Raw genomic sequence first — 25,624 nt, 5'->3', positions numbered from 1 at the left:
GGAGTAAGCCAACACTCAAGTCTGGGATGGTCCCTGGGGACAAACATTATTTTGCTTCTTCAGATGTTGGAATTTGTCTACAGTCAGTCAACTGAGGCACACATTAGCTTTTGCTTTTTTACTGCCTGAACAAGATTACACTTTTGCCTCACTTCATCTACTTTTGCCTGCTTTTTTATTTTATTATTTTCATTTTCTTTGACTCCTTTTTCTCCTGGTTGTGGAAGAAAAGAACACTGCTGATGTTCATTTAAATGATGTCGAAACCAATGGGACTTCTATGGCTGCCTTTGATCTTCACCCCCGTGTGTGTCATGTTGAATTCTAACTTCCTCCTATGGATAACTGCACTGGCTATAAGATTTACTCTCATTGATGGTCAAGCACAATACCCAGTGGTTACCACGAATTATGGCAAAATACGTGGTTTAAGAACACCTCTGCCCAATGAGATCCTTGGTCCAGTGGAGCAGTATCTGGGTGTTCCTTATGCCTCTCCTCCAACTGGAGAAAGGCGATTTCAGCCTCCAGAACCTCCATCATCTTGGACGGGTGTCCGAAATGCCACACAGTTTGCTGCTGTTTGCCCACAGTACCTGGATGAGAGGTCACTGCTCAACGACATGCTGCCAGTCTGGTTTACAGCCAATCTGGATACTGTGGTGACATATGTTCAAGATCAAAATGAAGACTGCCTGTATTTGAATATCTATGTACCCACAGAGGATGGTAAGTACTCTCAGGAGCACACTTCAGCTCACTCACCAATTCCTGCATGAGTTGAGTAGCTAGGTCTTTAAATCATCTTGCTCAGTTTCCCCCATATTTTATCTGTAGAAATGGATCATGTCCATGAATACTCATCATAAAGAATACTTCACAGATTGAACATGTTTGCATGAATTCTTCTTCATGTATCAGTGTAACACCACAATTTCATTTGCAGCCACAGTGTAACACCAGTGTATCCAGTGCCACAGGGCAGGGTGTGTAATCTTACAAATCTTACATCTGAACTAGAGCTGAGTTCAGATGAGGAACACAGGAGAGGAGAGAGGAACAGGGAAATAAACATTAACAAGAAGTAACTTTGTATTTTTCATTGCATGGATGGTACAAATGCTGCAGCATACTCATTTTAAAGAAGAATTCTCCCTTCCCCCTCTTTTTTATTATTATTATTTTTAATTATTTTATTTTACTTTATTTTACTTTATTACCTTGGAGCCTATGGTTAACTTATGAACACAAATGCCAACACACAACACCTTGAAAGTTTTCATGATCTCAGTCTTAAATATTGTAGCATTTTGGCATGCTAGATATATCTTTTGAGGTGCAAAATGGTATTGCTTCTTACAGAAAACAAGACCTTTTTTCACCAATCCTCAAACGATTATAGTTTATATCCCAAGGAAATAAAAAACTCTTCTGACAATTATATTTAATATTCTGCTGAATGCCAGTTCTTTCAGCCACTTAGAATGTAGTTACTGGTGCATAAAGTGACAGATTTCTCCCAGATATGCAAATCTCTTCACTTCAGCTGAGGGTTTGATTTGCATAACTAAGACATTGTTATTTCTCAGTAACCATACTCTAAATATGCAAATTTTGTTCTTTATTGTAATCCTTTTGACTTGATTGGCTTCTTTACTCAGAATTTCCAAGCTGTTTGGAAGCCTTAAACATACCACCTTTTTTTCCAGTTCTCATCAACTGAAGCCAAAAGCTAAAAGCTAAAAATAAAGGGATAAGGTTTGGGAATACTGGGAACACTGCAAACACATACTATCAAGCTGCTTAAATCAGAGGACTCTGAAAGACAAGGTGTGTGTAGGCTGCTCTGTATGTGTGTATATGTATGTGTGTTTATGTTCACGCATATGTATTTACTAGAAGGAGCCACATGTTTCTTTCCCTCTTCTAGTTTCATTGCACTGTACCTCACTCCTAGGTTATTCACATATATAGTTCCCATAATTCTTTATATTGTGGATTTTGTCTGCAGCTTTTAATTTGTCACTATGGTGGGTTTGTCCTAAGAAAACATTTAAGGTTAAGAATTTAATTGTTCTCACTGCTAACTTCATGTCATTTTAAAGGCCAATGTCATTACATTCATATATTCCTCTAATCTAGTAAAAATAAGTTTTTTGTTTTTTGTTTTCCATTAAATAAGGCAGAAAATTAGAAAGGGAAAAAAATATATATAAATTTCTAGAATAATATTTTATTTTATATCATGTGGGTAATAATGAAATACTGCGTGCTGAATGACTAAGAACCTACAAAATTCCTTGTATTGTGGGTAATAGCAAATGAGATTTGCTGTTAGCTTATAAATAAAAAGGACTGATAAAATTAATTGCACTCTTGTACACCTTTATGTCCACTTAAATTCTCATCATTTTAGATTTTTTGTTTATACAAAATAACTTCTTATAATGGTAATAAATTGTCTTTTATATATTCACTCTCAGGAAAAAAAAAAAAAAGTGTTTAGTTGAATAAAATGACAGAAAAGTTTTGGTGTTGGTAATGAGCTGAAGGCTAGATTGTTCCTGTGTGATATGACAAGTGTTTTTAACCAGCTCCAACAGAGAACAAGAAATTTCAAAATGAATATATGGAATACATGATGTTTTAATTGTATGCTGAAATTTTATCACTACTTAACTATAGCTCAGTGTAGCTCTTTAGTAAGGAAAATACGCAACCTTCTGCTCATAAAGAAAACTAAGGAGAACTGACCTCCTAAGTTACTGTGTCTTCTAACCACAGTAAACATAAATAACCTTAAATTGTAGTCCATACAATCTGATTAAACACATTATGCTTCATTATATGAGTCATAGTTGGCAGAAATAAACTATGTTGTTACAGAGACCATGAAATTAGCTTTTGAAGCAGTCTCAAAGTGAGTGACTTTGAGTTAAATTAACAATTCCAATTCTTTCTCAAGCACAGATTTATTTAGAAAAGCTTTGAAACTGTTTTATGTCTGCAATAAAAGGTGAATGGAATCATCCCAACTAATTAATGTTCTGACTATGAAACTTAATCTGAATCATTTTATGCCTTAAAAAAAAAAAAAAAAAAAAGATAAAAAACAAGAACTGATGAACTACTATAATGAATTGACTATGGCCACATGCAGTGCTTGCTTCAAACCAGTTCTAGGGAATTAATAACCAAATTGTAGCTTTGTTCTTTTTTTCTTTTCCTTTTTTTTTTTTTTTTGGCACTGCATAACATGGCCTGTTTCTTATTGTTTCTGTGGTTTGGGCAAAGGGAACCAAATTTTGGTCATGTGCTTTGAATAATGAACTGAAGAATAAACACACACATTAATTCATCTGATTTCAGAATCATTTCACTAGAATTCTGCCAGTATAAACTAATGGAAACAAGAGTAAAACCCAGGCCCTTTAACTGGATAGATAAGATTTATATATTTGAATCTTATATTTTATATATTGTTTTATATATTTATATCTTATATATCTTATATTTATATCTTATATTATATCTTACATTTATATATCTTATTAATAAATGTATAAGATATATTATATATTTACGTTATATACTATTATTTATTATTATTTTATTATTATCATTAATAGTATATATTATTAATATTTTATTAATAATATTATTATATAATGAGATGTTATATGTACTAAATGATTATGATTCAGTTTAAAGAAACACACTGAAATGAAACAACACAAAATTCGATAGTTGCTTAAAATACCTGGAGCATCTACATAAAGGAATTAAAATGTCCATTAAACATTTAGATCTGTAATAGTCATTGACTTTTTTTTTTTTTCTGACCCATATGTTCTGGATTTCAAACATCAAATGGCAGTGGCTGAAAAACTTGTCAGAATTTTCTATATTAAAATCTTCCTAAAAAAAAAAAAGGATCCTTGTTTTTAGATATATATTTTTTTTCCGTTTTAAACAAAAATATTATTTATGGTAAAAATTAAAGCACATACCTAACTGAATATTATGAAAATTATGTCCATGTAGAATTTTATTATTTTACTTGAAAATTCACTTGAAATTCACTTGAAAAATTGTTTGTACTGACACTTTATGTAGGGTAGCTTTTATATTTCATTAGGTAGAGCATTTTGGTATTTGATTTTTTTTTCCTTTGACTTTGAAAGAGTTTTGCTACCACTATAATTCTTCAAGATATGTTTGTTTTCTCATAATAAGTATAAACAATAAATACAATTTCTCATAACAAGTATAACAAGTATAAACAAATAGGTGGTTATTTAAAAGATAAGAATAAGCAATAAAGAAATATTTTTAAAAGTCTAATCTATTATCATAAGGAATTGAAAATAATAATTGAAAAGAAATTAAAAGAATAAAAGAAATTTAAAGAAATATAGTAAAATTAACACTCTGTCCAAACTGTTTTCTAAACATTTATCTTGATCTCCTGAATAAACAATATCCCATTTGTGGGGAGTGTATGTTGCATTCTCAGCTTTTCCAGTTACTTTAAACTGCAATTTTCCACAAGAATACTTGAATGTCAGTTTTGTGGAGGTCATCTAGGGAAATGATATTGAGGACAGCCTGTTTATTATAACTTCAGTCTGAATATAGGTTTATCTGCAGTGGAAATGCTAGATTGAAGAGGACACAGACTGTTAATCGGCTGTGCTTAATCCCTGGCCTTTATCAACTGAATCTGTGGATGCTGAAGGAGCTTGCTAACTCCTATCGTAACTGGGAAAAAATATATAGAAAAAAGATATATATTTAAAAGAACTTTAATAAGCTATATATCTAAAAGAACTTTAATTTGGATTTCTTTCATGATAAATGTAAAAGTTGTATTAATATCACGTTGAGATAAAAATCTAAAACATCTTTTTGTTGTTTAAAACCTCTCTTCAAAACAAACAAGAAAATGAAACAAAAAATGATTTTTTTTTTACAAACATATATATTTTACTTACTTTGTTATATGGGAAAAGGGTACAAAGTGGGTAGCTCGTAAACCACCATATATCTACTAGGGATTGATTCATGAAGTATTTGGAATCTTCAGAGAAGATTCAGCAGAACAGAGAACTACTCTGTGAGATTCTGAATCATTTATATCACAATAAGTACTGCTAAAGTGACAAGAAAAAGTGATAGGTAATGATACATATTAAGGATGAGTAGGCAGGTCATAATTTTTTGATTAGAATAGAGAAATTGAGAATGCTCTCCAGGATTAGTGATGCATACATGTATAACTGTAGGGTACCAGGAAGAAACAAAGTCAGCAAAGAGATCAACAGTATTCCTTCTCTGAGCAGTAGTGTGGTGGAAAGGTACTTGCTTCTTTAGACTCTGTTTCTAGTTGAATAAGCAATGAAGAAATCAACAACTTGATCAAAGCCAACAAAGAAGAGGTGTGTTAGGTGATTTCTATAACTTGGATGCTATGCCACTTTTTGTTATTAGGCAGATATCTGCTCAGTATATAACTGGATGTTTGCAGCCTTCTTCACATCATTTCTGTTGAATTGCAGCATCTGTTTAATTTGGAAAATATTTTTTTAACAAAATTGTCTCTATAAAATTAAATTGATAAAAATCTGTTCAAACATTTATCTTTTATTTTATTTTTTATTTTTTTTTTTTGGGGGGGGAGAGGAGAGAAAGACAAAGACAAAAATAAACAAGATGAGTCAGCTTAACAACTATTTGATGACATAAAAAAAAAAAAGTAAGCTATTCAGTGGGTTATTTATTAATATGAGGAATAAAGGTACCTATATAAAAATAGTAACAGAATGAAAGATATATGTAATTTTTATTAAGTTTCTACAGTCTTGACCCTCCAAGAATTTATATAATTTCAAGTTTCAGTAGATATATCTGGAATTTATCAGGTAATCTCAAAAATGCAATTTTTCTACTGTTTCTTCACTGCTTTTGTAAATGTAAGTAGCTATATAAGAAATCAAATCCAGGTTTTATGTAAATATCTTGAAGAAATCAAAAAACTAATATCTAGTGTTTACATCTCTGTAGTTTTGATACTTCCTGACAATCTTTATCTTTATCTTTATCTTTAATTAAAATCAATTATAATTTGTGTACTCGATATAGAAATATACAGTTTTACTTCTCTTGTTTGATGTATTTAGTTATATTTAAAATATTTATTTTTTTAATATATATTTAGTATATTTTATTTTATTTTATGGAGGATAATGTTTGAACACTTTTGTATTACAAATAATGTTTTTCTTCAACAAAACATAATATAACAACGGTTTGTTTTCATTTTTAAGATTGTCACAGTTTCTGTCAATACCTTTCAGTCAATCTCTGTCTTCTTTGGAAAGTTGCATATTGAGTATCAAAATTGCGTTGTCACTCAAATATATTTCAGACATACAGTACAAAAATTATACACAAATAGAGGTACCCCTTTTTAAAAAGCTTGTGTATCTATCCAAAGTGAGAGGTATTAACGATAGATAACAATTATAATATGAAATGATAATGTTGGAATTACTGCATATAATCCCAGTCAAAAAGAACTGCAAAATTTAACAACAGAGAGAAAATCTCTCTCCATTTAGAAAGATAGAGTTCCCATTGTGTCAGAACACCTCAAACCTTTCACTGCAAGGGTTCAACATATCTCCTCTTCTTAATCAAAAAATATTGCAGCATCTGCAAGAAAGAAGAAGGCATATGTCTCACTACCCTCTGCCTACTAGGATAAAGCTATGGGTAATCCAGGCCCTTATTTCACATTGTTGCTTTTAACAGTCACAAATACCTTCTGACAGCAAAGAACAGGAATCTAATCTAGATGAAATAAAATTCTTAAATCTTTAGAGATAAACTCAGATTTAGTTGCTGATTTCAAAATGTTGTTCTTCCCTTCAAGAGTTGCCCATTCCACAGGCACTTTACAGGATTGTACCCAAATGGCTTTTTCAGGAATTGATATGCAATGAAGCCTAGAAAGAAGGCTCAGGATTCAATATGGCATTATCTAATCTGAACAGAACTTTTGGCAGAATTCCCCAGAGTCTCATCATTGCCTCATGCTGAAAAACCTGCTGGATGGGGGGGGGGGGGGAGGAGAGGGAATGTTCTTTAAAATGCTGTAAATCAATGCTTCTACCGCAGAGAGAAATTAATGTTAGTGCCCCTTTGGAGATGTAGAGGCTGTGCAATTTGGCTCTGTGATGAAAAAAATACAACAGTCTTTAGTCATGTGGGTCATGAGACAGATCAGACAGACGATTTTACTTCATTCTGTCCATTGACTCCCAATAGTCTTTTTAGAGTATTTTTTGTTTGGTTGGTTTGTTTTGTCTTTATAACTTTTTCCACTGCATTCCTGCAAAACATTCCTATATATGCTGGCCCTATCTGCTGTGTGTCTTCTTGCTTTCTTCCAAAACACATAACAACCTGACATCTAAAACTGAGAGTTTCTCTTCTACAAGCAATGGCATGGGTCCTTGGTAGATGTCTGTTTAATGAATAGTACAAAAAATACTCTAATGTTAGTAGCATCTTGATTACACCATTTTGACTAGCTTTGATTTCATTCCACTTATAAAATTACACTGGAAAAAATAAGGCTTTATGATCTCATTAATCGTGTTTCAAGTTTTGTTTTGTTTTGTTGCATAGCTCTGCACATTTATTGAAAGTTATTTGTATCTTTTTGTTCTGGTTTGATTCACTCTCCCTTAGTACATTAAGTGCAGCTTCAGACAAAACTGACATTTGCTGAATAGCTCAACTAACTAGCAAAGTTCATGAATCTGCATCTGTGGAAATACTTAAAGGAATTATTCTTTTTCTGATTAGCAGGGATCTGACCTGTTATAACCCTCAGAGATAATAGAGTCTTGGAGTGATTTTCCAAGAAAAATCTTTTAAAAGTAGACTGGAAGAGAAGTAGAAAAAAAATAAAGAACAACAATGTGGCCGTCATGGGTAATGTGTGAACCAAACAACTATTCATTTCTGCTCTATAAATATTTAATTATCTACAAAATAAATCAATAAATTAATAATAAGAAGAAAATTGTTCCTGAACATTGCACAGTACTTTGTTTTGTCATCCTTTTTTAAAGTGAAAGAATATCTCCAGCATTCAGTTCTTTGCCTCAGTGCTTCTTGCTTATAATTCCAGATAAGCATAATATTCTCCAAATGCCAGATAAGGAATTAAATGTTCACATTTTGTGATGACAATGCATTAATTTTTAGCCAAATAGAGGACAAAACAAAACAAAACAAAAAATATATTTAATTTGTGTTTGTGATATTATCATCATCTGAGGGAATATGGATGTATTTGTTTTCTTAATATTTAGGGCTTTTTTTTTTTTTTTTTTTTTTAGTGTGGAGATTGCTCTTGCTCTTCTGTTGCACAAAGAGACAAGCGATAAGAAATAATTATGAACATGAACTAATGCTTACAGCTATCTGCTGGTGCTGATGTGTTAAAAATCCATTATAGAAATGTTATAATAAAAGGAAAATTTATCTTTTAAAGTTCTTGCTGTAGGCAAATGTCTAGTGAAGAATAAATTTATTGGCAATGGTAAGCCAACTTCATGCACTATATATAGGGAATTTTAGTCAAAAATAGGATTTCTGGTGTCTTGTTCCAAACTAGTTATTATCTCTGGGTTGTTGTTAAATAGATTTTTAATTGACAGGGCATGAAATATTTAATACAATGGAGAGAAATTACTTTATGCTGACTCAAATGAATGTCTGATAATCACTTGTAATGTTTACAAGCCATCATAGCTGGAAATCCTGGATGCATTGTCTGATTTAGTAAATATTCAGTTAGGCAAATGAAAGCCCAATTCAAAAATGTAAATTTTATCCTTTTACAAATAACTTAAAATACCACATAAAAGATAATTAGATTCTTAGAGTGGCTTGAAGATGTTAAGCAGTTAATTCTTCATTTGCAATACTATAGCACCAGTTCTGCTTTCATTTGCTATTCTTGCTTTATTTATCCAGCAGAGGGAGCACAAGTTTCCAGCAAACTCATTTTTTAAGAGCTTTGCAAATGGTGCTGGTGAATACAGTAGAAAAAAAACCATGCAGACAGGTTCTGGTTAATGCCCCTAAAGTAGATCACAAGGGATCCTGTGTACCTTTGCAAACCTGAAAATTAATAACACTGTGAGTGTTGGTTCTATTTTTGTGGAGTGAGGAATTTATGTACGAAATAAAACCTGTACAATCAAAACATGCACTCACGCTTACAAATTTACAGCAAACTTTTTATTTTTATTTTTTAAATTAAATGATGTTTTAAATGAGAAGCATACTGAGAATATACCAGTTAAACCAAATAGCAAATGACACTACTTGATTTTAAACTTACTGAATAGCAGAATTGATTCTAAAGTAGAAAAAAAAAATAGTTCTGTTAAGTTATGGTGAGTTGGCAGCAATATTTTAATAAAAAAGCTGCAGGAGGAGCCTGGTGCGAAGCGAGGGTGGCACCACCTCTCCAGAAAGGGATGGCAGAAAGTTTGCTGGGTCAGTCCTGGGCTAGAGGCTTGTGCGTGAAGCAGGGTTAAGGACTGATAGGTTTTGTTTGTGTTCTGTTTTTTTTTTTACAAAAATCATTTTGTACTCCTAATTTATAGACTTGATTTAGACAGAGTCAGATATTTGTCAATGAATGCCATTGACTCTCCATTTTCTTTTTTTTTTTTTTTTATATGCAAAACACCAAAGCATTTTGCACCCTCTTATTTCACCAAGGCAAAGAATGTTAAACATGCCTAAGCTTCTGCCTCACTAATAATATAGAGAAATTAGTTTTCACTGTATTCATACTGGAGTTAAGTTATATTAAGTCATGCAAAATGCCAAATTGCAAAAATAAGGGTTTCCCCTCCAAAATACCCTTCCAGACATAATGTAGGTCCTTTAAAATGACTGGTACATTAGTGTTCTTGCTGATTTGAGATGCTTTTCTCATCAGGACTCTTTCTACCTTACCTTGTAGGTAAGGTGAGGGTTCTTGTGCTGCCTTTAGAGAATAGGTACAAGAGTAGTACCTATTTAGTAGCTGATGTAGTAATTGATGACTAGGGTGTGTCTGTGGGAGTTGGATCACATCAGATGTTTACTATGATGGCATCTAAAACCATGCATATGGCATAATTATTATGCTTAGTCACTAACAATTACCTCAAAATATATTTAAGTCAAAGAAAATGACAGAAATGTTGTACAAAAAAGAACAGCTTAGTATGACAGTCTCTTAGTGGGATTATTTGAATAAAAACAGATTGAAGAAAGAACTGAATACAAATAAATGCAGTAATACGAACTAAAAAATAAAAAATAAAAAAATCTAACAATCCACTATGGATGGCTTATTCCTTATTTTCATTAACAAGGGATTATTTATAATACCTTCAGTCCTATTCCCAGAACAAAAATATGGTATATGAATTGAATAGGTAAATTTTTATTCTTAACTGTATCTGGTTTTGTTGTTGTTTTGTTTTCTTGTTTTTGTTGTTGTTTTTAACCATTTTCACAGTAACCCACTAAGGGATTTTTTTAAGGCATTTCTTTTCTCTTTCTTCAGTCTCACTATTTGTTGTAACTTCTTGTTGTTACTGAGTTCTGTCATGGTCTCTTTGCTCACATTACAAGTGAATGTCTTATGTACACAAGGTATAGCCTCAATTTCAATTTCCACAAAAAGTGCTATCCAGATCTTTTTCTCTTGTTTTACTAAAGTTAGAAGCAAAAGAAGCTAAAAGAAGCAAAATCTGAGAAAACATGAGTAAGGTGTCTTAAGTAATTTTTGGAAAGGAGACAGCTACCAAATAGGTGGATCAGAAAAAGAACTATTTAGTGGGTGTGAATGAAACATTTGTACGAGGGAGCCTGCTTTTCTTTCACATCTTAATCCCTCTGTACTGCATTCCTTCAGAGAGACACTATGCTTAGTGGTCTGCATTTGTATTGCAGGAAACTACGAGGATCTCATGAGGTCTGTGGTTGTACATTGGAATTTTCTTTAATTTAGTTCTTATGGTTTTGTTGGTTTAGGTTTGGTTTGTTTCTATTTCATTTTTCATTTTTATTGAAGCAACTCTTGCTCACAACTTATTTGTCATCATGAAATGTTTGTCCCACATCCCATTGTATGAATGTGCCCAACAAGTATTTGGGATATTGCAAGACTTGAGGCAGGGATAATATTCAGGTATTACAAGCATCAGTTCTCTAAATGTATCCAGTTGCCTTAAAAATGTATCTAGGAAAATAGCGAAAGATCTCCATCATGTAATACCCATCTTGCAGTCAATTGACAATTCAAGCAGTCATTTAATCTTTTTGCACCTTTGAAAATATGGCCTGTAATACTTAAGATAATTTTCTCTTACATTTACATAATTGAAGAGGTTAGTAAGCAATGATAAGCATAAAAGATACTAGCATATATCAATCTTTAGAAATATTATGAAATAATTTATGCCTCTTGTGAGTGTTGCTGCCACACATGTTGTTTCCTAATAGATTATCACACTTCTAAATGTAGGCTCTTTTACCTTACTTGTTTTCCTAATAATACTAATTATGTTAACATGAATAATAATCAGGATGGCTTTAGTATTGTGATTATCAACTTACTTTTTAAAAAATCTAAATATGTAGCTTTTGGTTTTGGTTCTCTCTACCTCCCATTTCCTTTTTTTTTTTTTTTTTTTTTTTTTTTTTTTCTGCACTATAAGTGGGTTTATTTTAAAGGATTTTTTCACCCTGAAGCTCTTACTGAATTATTTCTATATGTGATATTTTACCACAAGTAAGCTAGTTTCTTGGCTGTTTTGTCACTTTTATGTTTCTTATGTAAATATTAGGTGGTACCATACATAACTTGTAATTTACCTGCTCCATTTTATGTAGAGGCTCATAACAACTTAATTTCTAAATACACAGGGGTGAAGCAAAAGTACCTGAATTTTCATTCTTTTAATTATTCATTTTCCCTACCAAATGTATTGTATTTTACAGGGTTTGACTGAGATGATTTTAGTCATCTTTTACATCTGCAGATTTCGCTATGTGCTTCCACTGCACCATGTTTACTTAGATTTTTTTTTAATTTATTTCTTAAGATGTGTTTTATTTCAATTTATTTTATAATATTTTATCTTAAAGTCTTGTTTGCCTAAGGCAACATTTTTTGTGAAACTTTTTTTTTTTTTTTTTTTTTTTGAGAAGAACTGGGAGAGTATTTTGTCATATTTGCTTAATTTCTCCCAGAAAAATAAATAAATAAATAAATAAATATATTATAAATATAAATATAAATCTATTCCTTAGGCTTCTAATTTCTCTTCATTTTTTTTTTTCTTCCCTGTATACAAGTAATAAATAATTTAGTAATAAATTAGTAATAGTAACAGTTAATTAAGTAATAAATAATTAAGTTAGGCTGTTACAGGAACGTTGTCGATACTGATTTTTTTCCTAGGTAATGACCCATAAAATATGAGTGGTCAGGAATTCAGAAAATTTGATTTCTGTCTGAAGTGATATGATTTGGGATATGTAGAAATATTATTTCTATACTTGTTGGTGTGAGTAATCTCAACAGGTGAGAACTTTACAAGATAGGTTTTCTAATCAATGCATTAGACAGATTTCGTAAAGTCTGAGGGGAACTGAGAGTATTTCTTACAGCTATCCCATGAAATTATAGATAGACAATCTGCCTTTGTGCCTTGGTTGCCTGTTTAGAAAATGAGTATCAAAATGGCTTTTTCTGATATGTCTCTGGGTGGTAAAAAGACTTTACCACCATTATACCATGATGATTTTAAAAAAAGAATAAAAATCAGTAGAGGAGTGTAAGCTTGCTATCAACATTTACATGTAATCCTTTGCTTTCAGTGTTCACAAAGAAAGTTGTTTTCCTTGTTTGTTTGTTTGTTTGTGTTTTGTTTTGTTTTTTTTCTTTTTCCAAGAGATAGAAGACATGCTATAGGAAATAAGACTATATATATATATATATATATATATATATATATATACTTGACTAAATATTATTATATTATATTATTATATATCATTTAGATATTGAAAAATGGGGGAAAACTTTGTGATTGGAAACGGTATATAAGATGCCATGTATTTAAAGTCAGAAGAGGTCAGGTAGCTTAATGATGAATGAAAGAAAAGTTGTTATTAACGTGTGTTGTATAGTTAATAGCTTCACAAAGCTTATCAAAAGCATGAATGACAGCAAAGCATATAATAAAATTAAGTAGTCAGAAATTGATTTTGGAAGAAAGTATGCCGTTTGCATGCTTATTCAACATAATGGTTTGGAAAATTTTTATCAGTCTTTTAATTTTCTTTACTGTCTTTCAACTAATAAAGAAATTACTCCTGAGTACAATATAAAGTGTTTGCTCTAACAGACTGACCAGGTGGCTCTAATCATTAGCTGATGTAATTATTGCAGACTGTTCTGAAATGCATATTTCTCATGACCTATAAACATTCTCCTGAGACTGGATCTAATAAGATCTAATAAGATCTAATACTTGTACATTGGTCCATCACTTTTGGAATTCCAAATGATTTTTTTTAAGCACAAAACTTGTTTAGTGCCCTTTGCAGTGAGCTAAGACAGTGTAGATCTAAGGCTTTAACCTGTGTTGACCATTTTCATTTTCTTGTGGTTGTTAAGCAAATGTCACTGGGAGCAATCAACATCTCCCTTTCTCACTTTCTCCCTTTCCCACTTTGTCACTTCTCCCCAGAGCTTAATTCTTCAAAGACACTATGTTCTTTTTGCATGCATCACATTTCCTTTTTGCAGAACTAGACAATGATTTTGTTGAGATAACCCAAGAGGCAGTCACACCTCTCCCTGTTCCCAGTTCTTTACTAATAATAAATAAATTAAAAATAATAATAATTTGGTCATGTAGTCCCTAATTTGCTTTATTATCAGTTAGCTGCAACCTTGACTGTGACTTTAATTTGATTTCAAATCTGAAATGTTTCCATGGTGGTTGTGTTTCCTTTCTACTGACAGGTACATTGTTCCATCTTCTCCACGATCTAGAATGGCAGAAAAGAGCTAAGAGTAGTCAACTGCAGTATAAGAAACAGCTACATGAGTTATGTGCACATTCTATAAATATGCTGACTTGTAGTCAAAATATAAAAAGTATTAATGATATTTAAGCTAAAGCATTTTATTTTATGATTGTTGTGAGTTTAAGGTATACATCCCATGAATTCATCCTATATCTCATCTGAGTTGTAATGGTAATGGTTCACACCTTGGTAATTTAAACATGTTGGATCTAGTAATTAAGATGACATATAAATAATTGTAGTCATTGCTTTTGAAAATAATATGAACTTCAGGTGAAACAGAGCAATAGAGCAAGGTTTACCACCCTATATGCTTATCAGCGGTGAAGTCAGATGATGTCACTCATTTAGCCTACGATCATTTTTAAAGTTTATGAAGAAATAGTGTTAAGATCCTTATTTACTGTTTTCCAAAAATGTGTTGGCTTGCCTATAACCCAGAAAGTTTGTGTGATCTTGTGATTTTTTTCATGAAGAATGAAAAATCACTGACATATTTGACTGATTTCTTTGAAAGTTACTTTTGTATTTGTTGGCTATTTCATGCAAAGATATACTCAGATAATTCTCATTACTCTTCTTTCCTCCTTACTGTGTGATAGGGTATCAAAGATAACATCATGTAAGGAAGCTAAAGACAAACTCCACATTTTTTTCTGTAATGTCATATTCCATAGGTAAGGCTATTGGCTTAAGAAATGAATAAAGAAAAACAAAGCGTTTCTTTATTTTATGAACAGGGTTGTTAGTGGTACAGATTGGAGGAAATTACTTTAACAAAGCTGGATGACCTCTCTTTTCTTCTGAAAAGAAATATTTGAGTGCAGACATTATTAATTTAATTTAATTTAATTTTATTTTATTTGGGGGTGGGGGGAGAGCTAGGAGGGGGCAGTTATATGCTCTGTTAGATATAATTTAAGCACTCCATTTTCTTTTCTTCAGTTCAGTAGATGGTAGATCAGATCTTGTCCAGTCTCCTCTCAGAGCTCCCATGGAAGTAATATCTGATAGAAGACAAGTCACAAAGTGTGTCCACGTTAAATACATGTATTTAGGCATAGAGATGGAAGAAGCTGGGCATGTTTGGGAACAATCCAAAACTTTAGCGATGTTGGGAACTACTAACACTTAGCAAATGCCCACACAATACATTTCTCTAGTTTGGACCTCATGGGGCAGGACTGACTTGCCAGCATAATTGTTGAAGGAGGAAGCAGCAGCGACATACAAAAACTTCAGTAATTTTTACAGTCATAGAATCATAGAATGGTTTAGAAGGAACCTAAGATTATCTAGTTCCCGACCTCCTCCTCCTCACCCCTCCCACCCCGCCATGGGCAGGGACACATTCCACCAGACCAGCTTGCTCAAAGCTCCATCCAACTTGTCATTAAACACTTTCAGGGAAGGGACATCCGCATTCTTCATTGGGAAGGCCTCGCCCAAATTCATAACAGGCCAAAGAGAATGTGGAGCACATCATTTCAGCCTTCTGGTGAGAAAGGCTTTTAAAGAAAATCTACATATTTCCAGAAAGAATAATACAGATACCAAAGGATAAATGGTTTAGAAAGGTTGTGATGAGATGCACACTTTTCATTACAACCTTTCCCACTTTTTTTTTTTTTTTCTGTTGTTGTTGTTTTTAATAGAACAGCATTTTAACTATTTCTTAGCTGTTAATTATATCTATCTTCAGCTTTATTTACAAATAAGTTACTTCTCTAAACATTTGTCTTTTTATTTTGTCATTTGGACATTTATTCAGTCATATTTGATAGTTCTTTTTCATCTTTCAATATAGGCCAAAACCAGTCCTTTATTTATTCATAAGTATATTCTTGTTTCCTAGAAAAGTCTTGATCTACGCTTTGATATTGGGATGTTGTCTTAGGTTTCTGCAGGTACAGATACTAGTTTTGTAGTCTGCAAATGACTATATGGTAGGCTGACATTGACTTGTAAAGAGAGTTTACATAATATTTTAAAAGATTAAGTATATTCCAATAAGTGGAAATGAGGTCCAAGCATTTGTATTAGATTGAAAGTATTCAGTTCAAGAGCAGTTAAACTGGTGAAGAGTTCTTGCATTAAAAAACTCTTAATTTCTAATATATCCAAGTATATATGTTAATTTAAAAATATATTACTTTTCCCTAATCTAATCCATACTTTAGTAACCTGAATTAAAATATTTTAGTTAGGGGTGCAACTTTATGGCATTAGCCATTTTAAGGGCTAATGAGGGATTTCCATCTCAGGGAAGATCATGACTACTCTGAATCAGGAAATTTGAGTAGCTTAAGGCAATCTATTTCCATTGCATTTAAATTGATTAACTTTGCAGTTATTAATGAGCATTTGTACCTGGATAATTAGAAACTTCTCATGTTTTAGTGCATTCTGGAACATCTTGTGCATTCTGTCTCTTGAATTTTTCATTCTCATTCTTCTTCAGTTACCATATTCATACATATTATATGTAAAGATGCAAAGATGTATTCTTAGTTGTTTCTTTTTTCTTATTTGTTTGATTTACTTCATTAATACGTTACACAAATTTTGTTACAGATATGTTAGTAGTTCTTAAATTTTAAGAATTTTTTTTGTTACTTCTTTGCTATCTCATGGACTTCTCTTTCCCCAGATCACTAATTTCTTTTCCAGTGTGTCTGGTAAGTGTATCTAAAAATAGTATTGCTGTATTTTATTGCACACAGTGGCCATCTAACTATCTGTTCTTCCTTTCCTTTATTGTTTCTAACGATCCAGATGGATGTTCCCTTAAAATAAACAAACAACACCAACAAAAAGATTTTTTTTCATCTGTATCAATTTTAATTGTGTATTTACCCATTCCATGATTACAGCATTGTATTCACTAGAGATTTCTGTATCAGCCCATGTACTTAAGATTTCACTAAGCTGCTAAAGAAGCACAAAATTATGACCTTACAAGATTGATAACATCATTAGTTAGCATTAGCTATCTTAGTAATTATTAGTTAATTTCTTTTACCTGTTTCTTCTAGGACAGGCATATAAGAAACTGGAAGCAGGTATTCTGAAGTAAAATATAGATGTGATTTTACTCTTACGGATATCTTCACTACAAGAAACTAGCTCCACTTTCGTTGATCATAGTCATATTCAGGGGTACATGAATCTTTGATCTGACTCCATACAGTCATACTTACATATATACACATATATCTTTTTTTTTTTTTTCTGTACCAATCTTGTAGATAAAAGGAATATTTCTTTCTTTAGAGCTGTCAGCATAGCACATCCATTAGCAATAAATAGATGTAAACCTTTTAAATTAACAAACTGCCTCAAAGCCTGCAGAGTAGTCTCCAAGTTGTATGACAATTTAGACGGCCATTAGGAAAGTTTTTGTGTAATTTTGTTTGTTTTGTTGGTTTTTTTCCTGTCATTTTTAGTGAACTTCTCATTTCACTGTATTTGTATATAAATATTTTTTCTCAATATTCTCAATTTTCTCAAATATTCTTAAACTTTTAAGAGTGTCTTCTGGGATGGATGCAAGTAAAAGAGGGCAGAAGAGAAATGGAGACTCTTGTATTCATTATGGGCATTTAAGGCATTTATCAAGAGTATGGCAGGCAGTCTGTTTTCTCTGCTAAGGGAGCATGAACCCACACATTCTTCTTAAGACGAAAGTACTTCAATCACTATGAAATAAGGTTATCACAATTTTAGAGTGATTTTTTTCTTATCCATTTCTATTTAGAGGACATAAGAGTTGAATGATTGTTGCTCTAGACAGCATCATAGAAAACTTTGCTAATGTGCTGTTGGAGGAAGGAGAGTTAGGGTTTCTAACTCCTTCTTCCATGAATACTTACTTATTTCGCATTCTGAGTATGGAAAATGAAGCTACATCAAGAAGTTTATTTTGAAGAAATAGAAGTGATACTTCAGTATAAAGCCTATCAGTTACAAAAACAGCTAAAATCAATTTCTGTTCCTTTTAACCTCCTTTGACTCTGTCACTTTCTTCAAGTTCTCTCTTTTTTGTTTGTTTGTTTGTTTGTTTGTTTGTTTGTTTTTCCTCCCTGTCTTGACACTTTCATCAAAATTGATTTCCTTATTTACACCTTTCTGGGAATGCAAGAAAAATTCAATGCACTCAATTCTCATTGGATATCTTATTCAATCTTCTTTCCTTTTCTTTCCACTAAAACAGTAAGGCATTCTTTCATCCCTGGAAAATTTAATTGTGAAAATTCTATGGTTTACTCCATCCTAACACGAATATTTAATACATTTTCACCATTACATTGCATGGATAATATTGTTTTCAATCCTGGATTTGAGAATAGCGAATTTTAATCCCTGGGTATGGGGATAGCAGGCTTCAGGCTGCCCAAGGAACTAGTTAGTAAGGTTCCCTGGGATTTTGCTTTTGAAGATATTTGGGTTCATCAGTGCTGGTCACTTTTTAAGTATCACTTCTTAAGAGAACAGAAACAGGCAAATCAAAAATTTCAGAAGTCAAGTACCCAGGACAGAAGGCTGTATGGATCTTATTGTAGAGTTTAGGTCAACAAAGAAAGTGAACGGCCAGTGGAAACAAGGTCAAGTCACATAGGAGGACTTTGGAGATGCTGTTTGCCATTGTAGAGAGAAAATTTGTCAAGTTTCAAAGCTCAAAGTTAAAGTTGGCCAGTACTGTGAGGAACAATAAAGAGGGCTTTTAAAAATATGTTAACAGCAAAAGGAGGACCAGAGATAACACTGGTCTGTTAATTGATGAGGATGGTTACCTCAAATATAGGCACATACTCAAAGCAGAGACTTTTAATGCCTTCTTTCCCTCTGTCTTCAACACTGATGATTGGCCCTGGGACCGCTGGAGGACCCTGGAGGACCATGACTGCAGGAGTGACAGACTCCAAGGCAACCCTGAAGTTGTGCTGGATTCCAAGAGGATTTATTGTTCCAAGTGAATACATATAAAGGCCTGATGGAACTGATGGGATTTATCCCAGGGTGCTCAAATAACTGGCTGATGCCATCACGAGACCTCTCTCAATTATTTTTCAGTGGTTCTGGGAATCTGGAGAGTCCCCATTGACTGGAAGCTGGCAAATGTTATCCCATAGGGCAAGAAAGCAGACCTTGGTAATTACAGGGCTGTCAGTCTCTCTTCAGTGTCTAGTGTGGTGGTTTTACCGTGCTGGGCAGCTAAACACCACAACCGCTTTCTCACTCCCCCTCCTTAGATGAGGAGGGGAAGAAGTAAAACAAAGAGCAACTCATGGGTTGAGATAAGGATAATTTAATTAAAGGGAAATAATAATAATAATTAAAGAAATATTATTATGAAATAAACAATTTAACTAAAGGGGAAAAAAAAAGGAAAGGGGAAAAGGGAGGGGGAAAGGAAAAAATAAAAAGGAGGAAAACAAACAAATAAAACAAATGAAGGCTATGTGGAAGTGCAGCAGAAAGAAATTACTCTCTACTTTCCACATATGAGCAATGCTTGACCAAGTCCTTGGAGCAGGGCCTCAGCGCACATAGCTGGTGTTCGGGAGGAGGACTGACGTTTTCACAATGAGCCCACCCCTCCCCTCTTCTTCCTGTTTCCACCTTTTATTGCTCAGTGTGACATCATATGGTATGGAATATCCCTTTGGTTGGTTTAGGTCAGCTGCCCTGGTGATGTTTCTCTTCTTGCTTTTTGCCCACCCTCTAGGAGGGTTAGAGAGAGGCCCAATGCTGTGCCAGCACTGCTCAGCAGTAGACACAACACTGGTGTGATAACACTGCTGTTCCAGCTAGAAGTGCAGGGCACAGCACTGTATGGGCTGCTGCAGGGAAAGTTAACATTCCAGCCAGACCCCGTACACCTGGTAAAATTATGGAGAAGATAATTCTGTGTGTTATTGAAAAACACTAGAGAAACAACACAGTCATTATTCATAGCTAACATGTATTCAGAAGGGGAAAGTCTTTAATATCCTTTTATGAAAAGGTCAACCCACCTAGCTGACCAGTGGAAGCCAATTGATGTAATCTTTTTGGATTTCAGCAAAGCTTTTGATACTCTTTCTCTCGTTCTCTTGATACTCTCTTTCTGGACAAAATTTTCATCATAGAGCTAGAAAAATACTTAATATGATGTGTGAACTCTTGGCTGATGGCTCAGTCTCAAAGACTTAGAGTAAACAGGGTTGCATCGGGCTCTTGACTAATCAATAGGCCAGTTGTCTTTAATGTTTTTATAAATGATCTGGAAGCAAGACTCAAATACATACTAAGTATGTTTGCAGACAACACTAAATTAGGAAGAGCTGTTGACTCCTTCAAGATTTTTGCAGAAAGATGTTGACAAATTAAAGAGCTGGGCAATCACAAACCACATGAATTTTAAACAGTGCTGGATATTGCATGCAGGACAGGGCACTCCTGCATGTTTGTCCACAGTGAGCAACAAGAAAATGGAGAGCTGTCCCTGGGAAAGGAATCTTGGGGTTTTGGTTGACAGCAAGTTGAATGTGAGTCAATAGTAAGCCCTGGCAAACAAAAGGGCCAACTGTATCCTGGGGTGCATCAAGCACAACATTGCTAGCTGACTGAGGGATGTGATTGTTCCTCTGTACTTTGCACTGGTGTGGCCTCACCTCAAATAGCGTGTGCAGTATTGGGTGTCACAGTATAAGAAGAATATGAAACTCTTTGCATCCAAAGAAGGGCTACAAAGACAGTGAAGGGTCTATAGGGGAAGACTTATGAGGAGCAGCCGATGTTACTTAGTTTATTCAGCCTAGAGAAGAGGACTATGAGGGAAGACCTTACAGTGGTGTGCAGCCTTCTCAGAAAGGGGAGTGGAGAGGGAAATGCTGGTCTCCTCTCTGATGACCCGTAGGACCCAAACAGCATGAAGTGCTGGGAGGTTTATGTTAGGAGAATGTTCTTCACTGAGAGAATGGTCAGGCACTGAAACAGGCTCCATAGGGCACAACGCTAAGCCTTCTGGAATCGAACAATTTGGACAACACTGAGATATATGGTCTGATTCTGGGATGGGCCTATGCAGAGACAGGAGTTGTACCCAATGATCCTTGTGGGTCCCTTCCAACTCAGGATATTCTATTATTCTATGTTTTGTTTGTTTGTTTGTTTGTTTGTTTGTTTTTGCTGTCAGCAGCTCTCATGTGGCCCAGCAATGCAAAACTATGTGAGCAAAACATTACTACCTGGTATGATAAGAAATGCAAACAAACAAACAAACAAAAAGAACTACAGAAAGGTTTTCATAATATCTTAGAACCTACTTTTAATTTGGTCCTGTGGAGGACTGTATTTGAATTTGGTATCTTTTCAGATGAAAGTCATAAGAACAGAGTACAGTGGCTTATCCCTGCCCCCTCTGGTGCATGCTGCACTGGTTAATATGATTATGCTGACTGGGGTGATGGTTACTGCTGTAGAGAAGGTAGAGCTCCTAAATTAATCTTTGCTTTCCTCAATGGGTACATTAATTTGGATCTTTGTTATTCAAACTACTGTTTTTTTTTTTATTTGTTTGTTTGCTTGTTTTTAAAATGTGTAGCAATGTGAAGCATTGAAATTGAAGCTGAAATTAATTAGCAATGTAATTATTTTTATAGAATGATTGACATAATTCCACGAGGTTGATTTCCCTGTGAAACTAAACTAAAAATATATTCACAAAAGAAATCTTATAGTCTTTCTAATAAAAACAAAACAAACAAACAAACAAACAAACAAAAAACTAGAACAGATGAGTGTATGTATATGGCAATCACAAAAGAAAAAAAAAAAAAAAGATCTGTTTCCAGTTTTCACGGGATGTTTCAAATCTACTTGATTAATTAATGTTTGATAAAAAAGTTATTTTTACATACATACACACTAGATGAAAATAGTAAAATAGTACCAGTAAATTGTTAATATGCTTGCAATACAGAGTAGAATTGTTTGGCACTGATAACAAACAAATTGCAGCAACACTCTGCTGGACCAAATGTGCTCTTTGACTGCAAATTAAGACCAGCAATATCATATGAATAACAACATTAGGTATAGAATAGAGCTAAAAGGAATATTGATTTCTCTTCTAGATCTGTAATTAGAGCAACAGAGAGAAATATTTTGCATAATTATAATAGTAGAATAAAAAGTGTAAAAGCAAAACTATTAAAGATCTCACAACAGTGAAAGATTTTTCCACAATAAACTTCTTTGGAAGACAGCAGTAAGGTAGGCAGTCCGGTCTCAGAAAAGACATCAAATAATACGTGGGGATACCAACCTCATTCAAAGCTTGTCCGAGTGGTAGCATTGTATAAATGTTCAACTGGAATATTGAAGGTATTTCAGCAGAAATGAATACTTGTCAAAGTTGAATAAAGTAGGACATAACGGATTTATAAGAGGCTGCCCTGCAGGTGTTACTGTTCATGCCTATGCAGCACCCTTCACTGTTGTTTAATTGCATCTTCAAGGATGTAGCATTTGGTGTTTCATCTCTACTGGAACTGCAATTTGGTGTTTCATTGTTACCTAAGAATATACATCAAAAAGCTTGAGATTTCCTCTGACTGCTCAACACTAGAAATGATGAATATATCAGATCTCACTGGAAAAGCTCCATGACAGGAGATGTGATAGTGTGCAAGTGTGGATGTGTAACTCGGGTGGAACTGGGGGACTTGTGTCCCCTATGTGGTCCTTTCACAGAATCACAGAAACATTTTCATCACTTTCATCATATTACTTTGTACCTGTGATCACTTTCATCACATTACCTTGTAGATCCTAGGTACAGCTTGGTGCTCTGGTGTGTGAGGTTATAATTACAAAGAGGGATTGTGAGTCCATGATGATTAGCACTGAGAAGTATCAAAAAGGTGTGGCATTTGGGACTTACGTGGTCTGAAGCCACCTGAAAATAGTACAGATAAATAAATGATATGTTTGCTCTCAGAAACAGAAAGACATAGATGAGGTCAACAAGAATTCTTTATATTACTGCAGATGTTTTTTTTTCAGTCACCCTGTACTATTTTAGATCAGTTTAAATATGTATTTGATACATATACATTTTTTTTTCCTTCAAAGTCAATTTAAGTAAAAGGCTAGCCTAAAGTAGAGCTTATCAAATTTTATTTGGAAGTCTAAATTGTACAGCAAGCTTAGGTTGCTGAACTTTGTGTGTCTGTGTGTAAAAAAAAGTACAAACAGTTTCTGTTTACTAGAGAAGGAAGGGAACTGATCAACTTTAACTTGACTTTTCTTGTTCACAATAATTAGAAAAAAATAATATTTCATTTAATGAAATAAACCAAATGATATCTTAATTTCATGTAAACAGTAGTAATTCAATTTAGCAGTATCAGATATTAGAAACAGATTTTTCTGTTTGTCAATATTCATTTAAGCTAATACTACATTTACTTCAGTTTTCTCTGACATGGAAAAAACATGCAGCACTGTATTGTTTAGGTTAAATTGTAACAACCATTATATATTTGTAATGTTGTAATAAAAAAGGATTTTCATCCTACAAATATAATTTTTCCCTATGTTAACATTGCCATTTGATAATAATAAATCCATGATATTCAAAATAGTTGCCATCAGAAGTATACATTTGTGAGCTGGAGATTTAAAAATAAAATAAAATAAAATAAAATAAAATAAAATAAAATAAAATAAAATAAAATAAAATAAAATAAAACAAAACCAAACCACAGCATTTTGAGATGTAGGATGTTTCTGTGATTAAATGTAATAGTCTAATAGTCAGCTGCTAGAGGCAAAACCTTGGCAGAAGGTCTTCAGTATAAAATTCTATGCTAAGTATTGCTAAGCTAACCTCAAATGAACCAATGTATCTACATTGTGCAGTGCTGTATGGGGAACATAACGGGTTGCTTCACCCAAACTAAGTGTTACCATTTAATATAACCAATTAGCTTGGGCAGGAGGAATGTAAAACAAGTCGTTCTTCTTCGAGTCACCAGTAAGACTGGAAGCAACAACCCCAAACAGCACTACAGGCTGGGAGATGAGTGGTTGGAAAGCTGCCTGGCGGCGAAGAACCTGGGAGTATTGGTTGATAGTCGGCTGAATATGAGCCAGCAGTGTGCTCAGGTGGCCAAGAAGGCCAACAGCATCCTGGCTTGCATAAGAAATAATGTGGCCATCAAGGCTAGGGAAGTGATTGTTCCCCTGTACTCGGCTCTGGTGAGGCCACACCTCAAGTACTGTGTTCAGTTCTGGGCCCCTTGCTGCAAGGTCACTGAGGTGCTCAGGTGAGTCCAGAGAAGGGCAATGAAGCTGGTGAGGGGTCTGGAGAACAAGTCTTAAAAGGAGCGGCTGAGGGAGCTGGGATTGTTCAGCCTGGAAAAGGCTCAAAGGTGACCTTATCCACTCTACAGGTGCCTTAAAGGAGGTTGTAGTGAGTTGGGGGTTGGTCTATTCTCCCACGTGCCTGGTGACAGGACAAGGGGGAATGGACTAAAGTTGTGTCAGGGGTGTTTTAGGTTGGATATTGGGAAGAGCTTCTTTACCAAAAGGTTTGTTGGGCATTGGAATGGGCTGCCCAGGGAAGTGTTTGTCTATATATTTACTGATATTCTTCATTCATTCTCATTAAATTAATACTTTACAGGTTTTCAGTTCATTTGAATGAGCTTTTATATGTGCATTTACATGGATTGTAGTCGAGGTTGGCCACCTCAGAGCTGGTGCAGCCATAGCTGCAGCACCCGACCACAAGATACAGGGGGATCTTGGGCCCTTGCTTTGCCAGGGGAGGCACTGGACTGCAGCGTGACCAGGCCGCACCTGCCATCTCTCCAGAAAGAGGCTGACTGGGAGTGGGCATTGCCAGGGCAACAGTGACTGCACCCACTCCCTCTGACTAAAAAACAGCCTCTGTGAAGGTGGCAACGTGTCCCTGCCCACCATGAGGGGCCAGCAGCACGTGCATACTGCTGTGCAGCTGGTGTGGCAGGGCATGGGACCTCTGCACTCAGTATTGGCAGTCTGAGAGGTCACACACCTATCATGGTGTCCACTAGGCAGAGAGCTCTCTCCAGAAAGACTGTGGTGACCCAGATGCAGGGCCTTCTCAGAGACGTGGCTGTTCAGGCCTCTGGCTGCAGGGAGTGCCTGAGTCTGCCACTGCCAGGGAAGGAGGGCAATGGGGAGACCTCCTGTTCTCAGGTGGAACATCTGCTCACCATGGTGGCTTAGCTCAAGGAGGAGGTGGAGAGATTAAGAAGCATCAGGGCATGTGAGCAGGAGACTGACTGGTGGAGTAACTCCCTAGTGTGCCCGCGAGAAGGGCACTAGGGGGATGCCCCCCAGAGTGTGGTAGAGCCAGTTGCTGTTGGGCAGAGGGAGGGGATCAAAAAGATGAGGAGGGTTGGAA

The 25,624-nt window shown here is 34.4% G+C and overlaps 1 protein-coding gene across 2 annotated transcripts in view; it reads left to right on the top strand.

The window, feature by feature from the left end:
• Nucleotides 1–257: 257 nt before the first annotated feature.
• Nucleotides 258–25,624, top strand: part of NLGN4X (neuroligin 4 X-linked) — a gene marked incomplete at both ends in the record, with an annotated part of 135,588 nt that continues 110,221 nt past the window's right edge. For both annotated transcript variants that reach the window (XM_084306533.1, XM_084306532.1), the window contains one exon: nucleotides 258–729. In XM_084306533.1, the coding sequence (XP_084162659.1) occupies nucleotides 258–729 (472 nt within the window). The remainder of the gene's footprint in view (nucleotides 730–25,624) is intronic.

This window comes from Netta rufina (assembly GCF_964035555.1).
Source record: "Netta rufina genome assembly, chromosome: 1".
NCBI lineage: Eukaryota > Metazoa > Chordata > Aves > Anseriformes > Anatidae > Netta > Netta rufina.
The sequence above is the reverse complement of the archived record's forward strand: the minus strand, read 5'-3'. Positions and strand labels throughout refer to the sequence as shown.